General features: G+C 34.5%; 1 protein-coding gene across 1 annotated transcript; it reads left to right on the forward strand.

Annotated features, from left to right (window-relative positions):
• Nucleotides 1-1,843: 1,843 nt before the first annotated feature.
• Nucleotides 1,844-4,977, forward strand: LOC111371002. Its single transcript, XM_022992933.1, has 2 exons — nucleotides 1,844-2,477; nucleotides 4,754-4,977. The coding sequence occupies exons 1-2, from the start codon at nucleotides 1,844-1,846 to the stop codon at nucleotides 4,975-4,977; spliced, it is 858 nt and encodes a 285-aa protein (XP_022848701.1).
• The last annotated feature ends 305 nt before the right edge of the window (nucleotides 4,978-5,282 follow it).

Genomic DNA, 5,282 nt, shown 5'->3' on the forward strand with positions numbered 1-5,282 from the left:
AATTCCCCTTTCTCAAGTGCTGGAATTGACTAGCATGTACTCATTCAATTTGTGGCTAAATAATTGAAAGCATTAAAATCATAACACAAATAAACACATATGGAAAATCAAGTAGAAATAGCTAAAATTAATCAATTCATATTCTCAAGTTTTGGTTACAATCAAACCCTAGATTAAAATGTTTAGTTCATGATGGAAGAATTAAATCTAAACACATTGATGATTAACATAAAGAGAAAAAGAAAGAAAAACTATTTTAAAGCTTTTAATTGGAATTCTCCTAGATGTTCTTTATGCCTCCTTGTTTGATTCCTTGATGTTAGTCTCCTTACCTTTGATGAATTATGTGTTGAATTGTCTTCAATCTTGCCCCCTTCAATTGTTTTAGAAAATAGATCTTTTGAATGGTATTTATAGTATCATGAAGTTCTTGGACGAATTAGGGTTGAGATGGGCCAAGAAAAAAGTAAGAAAATATGAAAAACACCCTTTTCCGATAGAGCTGGTGCCTCGGCTCCCAATATGTGCCCCTTAATGCCGAGCATTCTGGTCATTTTCAGTATGGTGGGTGTTGCGGTGCCCGATTCGGGTAAAAATCCAGATTGCACATCATTCGGTATTGTTATCATAACTTTCACCACCAATGTCCGATTAAAGTGATTCAAAGCTTGTTAGAAAGCTAACCAAAGGACTACAACTTTGCTTCAGACATCATTCTCCAATTCAATCGTTTGTTATGTCAAAAGTGGGTCTCAATGTGAGATTAAAACTCCAAAGCATAACTTTTCGGTTGGAAATTTATTTGTGGCCATATTTTTACTAAATTTGATCCCTTTGATATCTTTCTTAATCCATTTGACTCATAGCACTCTCGGATCTTCATTACAAGGTTCGACACAACTTTTTGATTATTTTAATTTTAATCCCCAACCTTTGGATCTCTTACAATTTAGTCCTTTCTCCGATTTTGCCAACTTTTGCTTAATTCCTCCCATTTTATCAATCTGTATCACAACATCAAAACGCACATTAAAATATACTAAAACACTCTCAAAGATAACAAAATAATGAGTTAAGTGGCATAAATATCAAGAGTGCGGAGCACTCATCAATATGTATATTAGATGAAGTTATTCTAAGAATATCTTAAGTCATTTCGTCGTTTTATTTTGAAAAATCAGTACATATTTCTACTTATTAACCAATTCAAATTATTAAGTCAGTTAAGATTCAAGTATTAGAATATCAATTGAAGCATCGACACTTGTACAAATTGAGAAAAGTAAAACAGTTGATAGAAAAAAAAATTCTTTATATACATAAAAAGCAAGTTAATTAAAGTTAAAATGCATACGAGGCTAAGACAAAGTAGAAAAAAGCCTAAATCTATGAAGCGGCATCATCATGCAAAGGCTACATTCGGCCCTTCTCCAAATCTTCAATAGCATCATTGTTAATGTGATGTCACTTTTGCTGTCCACACTTTCTTTGTATTGCTTATGTATTAGTTTAATTATAATGTCAATCATAATAGCTTCTTAGACTATCAAATGGTGGTAGTAGTTGGTAAGAAGTGGTTGGCCAAAGCATGGTGACAATATCCTTTTGTATCTTATAAAATATATGATGTGTAATGAAAGATATACTTTGGTCCTGCCTCTTTTTGCCTCTGTAATTTCAGTTTCTTCTTCCTCTTTGTATCAAGTAATGTACAACAGTGGTATCAGAGCAAAAGGATCTTAGAGAAAGGCAAGGTTGTAAGACAGAAAAAGAGAGAAAACAAGTGAGGAAGCTTCTACCAAAACCTTCACCATATCAGCCGAAAAAATTAGACCTGAGAGGGATGGCTTCAAGTGGTTTTTCAGCTCCATTACCATCTGTGTTTACAGGAGAAAATTATGACTTTTGGGCAGCAAAGATGAAGGCATACCTGAGAGCATATGACCTGTGGGAAATCACAGAAACAGGTATTGAACCACTACCTTTAAGGGCAAATCCTACCATAGCTCAGTTGAAGCAACATAGTGAGGAGGTAGCAAAGAAATTCAAGGCTTTGTCTTGCATCCAATCTGCAGTTTCTGATGCGATTTTCACCAGAATAATAACTTGTGAGACAGCCAAGGAAGCTTGGGACAGATTACAAGAAGAGTTCAGGGGAAATGCAAGAACAAGGCAGATGCAGGTTTTAAACTTAAGAAGGGAGTATGAAACCTTGAAGATGAAGGACTCAGAAGCTGTTAAAGAATATGCTGACAGGTTGATGAAGGTGGTAAATAAAATAAGGCTTTTGGGAGATGACTTACCTGACAGGAGGATTGTAGAGAAAGTTTTGATCAGCTTGCCAGAAAAATTTGAGGCAAAGATCTCCTCACTTGAAGATTCTAGAGATCTGTCTTCTATAACTTTATCAGAGTTGGTTAATGCCTTGCAAGCTACTGAGCAAAGAAGACTATTAAGGCAGGAAGAACAGGTTGAAGGTGCCTTATTTGTCAAAGGAAAATATAAAGCTCAAACAAGTTATGGAGTGAAGAAGCAACCACGTGAAAAAAAGAAGGTCGAAATCAAATATAATTCTCAATTATATAATTATTTATAATCAATTTTCCAAAGTTTATTAGCAAGAACTCAATCTTATTTCTATTCTCTCTCTAGAGTAGCGGCTAGAAATTAATCCTAGATTTCAATTCCAATATGTCTATTCCGAATTAAAACCAAGAATTTATTAAATTAGTGGTTTTTTATGGTGTAAGCTTCATAGATTCTATACTTTCTCTTGAAACCCATAAAATCTACATTTGTCTATCTTATGATCGTGCCTAAATTTTCCTCTCAAGTGTTGAATATTAACATCTACTCATTCAATTAGTGGTCAATTAATTGAAAGCATTAAAATCATAACACAAATAAACACATATGGAAAATCAAGTAGAAATAGCTAAAATTAATCAATTCATATTCTCAAGTTTTGGTTACAATCAAACCCTAGATTAAAATGTTTAGTTCATGATGGAAGAATTAAATCTAAACACATTGATGATTAACATAAAGAGAAAAAGAAAGAAAAACTATTTTAAAGCTTTTAATTGGAATTCTCCTAGATGTTCTTTATGCCTCCTTGTTTGATTCCTTGATGTTAGTCTCCTTACCTTTGATGAATTATGTGTTGAATTGTCTTCAATCTTGCCCCCTTCAATTGTTTTAGAAAATAGATCTTTTGAATGGTATTTATAGTATCATGAAGTTCTTGGACGAATTAGGGTTGAGATGGGCCAAGAAAAAAGTAAGAAAATATGAAAAACACCCTTTTCCGATAGAGCTGGTGCCTCGGCTCCCAATATGTGCCCCTTAATGCCGAGCATTCTGGTCATTTTCAGTATGGTGGGTGTTGCGGTGCCCGATTCGGGTAAAAATCCAGATTGCACATCATTCGATCTTTTGAATGGTATTTATAGTATCATGAAGTTCTTGGACGAATTAGGGTTGAGATGGGCCAAGAAAAAAGTAAGAAAATATGAAAAACACCCTTTTCCGATAGAGCTGGTGCCTCGGCTCCCAATATGTGCCCCTTAATGCCGAGCATTCTGGTCATTTTCAGTATGGTGGGTGTTGCGGTGCCCGATTCGGGTAAAAATCCAGATTGCACATCATTCGGTATTGTTATCATAACTTTCACCACCAATGTCCGATTAAAGTGATTCAAAGCTTGTTAGAAAGCTAACCAAAGGACTACAACTTTGCTTCAGACATCATTCTCCAATTCAATCGTTTGTTATGTCAAAAGTGGGTCTCAATGTGAGATTAAAACTCCAAAGCATAACTTTTCGGTTGGAAATTTATTTGTGGCCATATTTTTACTAAATTTGATCCCTTTGATATCTTTCTTAATCCATTTGACTCATAGCACTCTCGGATCTTCATTACGAGGTTCGACACAACTTTTTGATTATTTTAATTTTAATCCCCAACCTTTGGATCTCTTACAATTTAGTCCTTTCTCCGATTTTGCCAACTTTTGCTTAATTCCTCCCATTTTATCAATCTGTATCACAACATCAAAACGCACATTAAAATATACTAAAACACTCTCAAAGATAACAAAATAATGAGTTAAGTGGCATAAATATCAAGAGTGCGGAGCACTCATCAATATGTATATTAGATGAAGTTATTCTAAGAATATCTTAAGTCATTTCGTCGTTTTATTTTGAAAAATCAGTACATATTGCTACTTATTAACCAATTCAAATTATTAAGTCAGTTAAGATTCAAGTATTAGAATATCAATTGAAGCATCGACACTTGTACAAATTGAGAAAAGTAAAACAGTTGATAGAAAAAAAAATTCTTTATATACATAAAAAGCAAGTTAATTAAAGTTAAAATGCATACGACGCTAAGACAAAGTAGAAAAAAGCCTAAATCTATGAAGCGGCATCATCATGCAAAGGCTACATTCGGCCCTTCTCCAAATCTTCAATAGCATCATTGTTAATGTGATGTCACTTTTGCTGTCCACACTTTCTTTGTATTGCTTATGTATTAGTTTAATTATAATGTCAATCATAATAGCTTCTTAGACTATCAAATGGTGGTAGTAGTTGGTAAGAAGTGGTTGGCCAAAGCATGGTGACAATATCCTTTTGTATCTTATAAAATATATGATGTGTAATGAAAGATATACTTTGGTCCTGCCTCTTTTTGCCTCTGTAATTTCAGTTTCTTCTTCCTCTTTGTATCAAGTAATGTACAACAGTGGTATCAGAGCAAAAGGATCTTAGAGAAAGGCAAGGTTGTAAGACAGAAAAAGAGAGAAAACAAGTGAGGAAGCTTCTACCAAAACCTTCACCATATCAGCCGAAAAAATTAGACCTGAGAGGGATGGCCATCATCTACAGGGTGTGGATAGCTCTATTGGGAGAAACACCACTCTTATGGCAGCCAAGTCCACTTAGGGATGTAGCTGAGCTAATCTTTTGAACACCTCATCGTATGCGACTTTCCTCCAATATAAACCGAGGTCACATACTGAACCATTTCATGGAAATGCTCCAAGTACTTGTCCACAATTACCTACCTTGCCCCACTCAACTATTACTTCAGACATGTAACCTCAATAGTCAGTTCACTACTTAGGACTTTAACTCCTTTTACATGTTTTCCACCTCTAAGGCAGATGAAACTATTTTCTATACGTTGTTAAAGTTTTCAACTTGCTTCATCAAACCATTCACCTTAACTTTTACAAAGATGGGCCTCCTTCTCATCTCTTTATTTTCATTTAT

This window comes from Olea europaea, chromosome 21, assembly GCF_002742605.1.
Source record: "Olea europaea var. sylvestris chromosome 21, O_europaea_v1, whole genome shotgun sequence".
NCBI lineage: Eukaryota > Viridiplantae > Streptophyta > Magnoliopsida > Lamiales > Oleaceae > Olea > Olea europaea.

Coding starts and splice junctions, on each gene's coding strand:
- LOC111371002 (XM_022992933.1), top strand. CDS start 1,844: ATGGCTTCAAGTGGTTTTTCAGCTCCATTACCATCTGTGTTTACAGGA. Junction 2,478..4,753: donor GCAGGAAGAACAGGTTGAAG/GTGCCTTATTTG, acceptor AATGTACAACAG/TGGTATCAGAGCAAAAGGAT.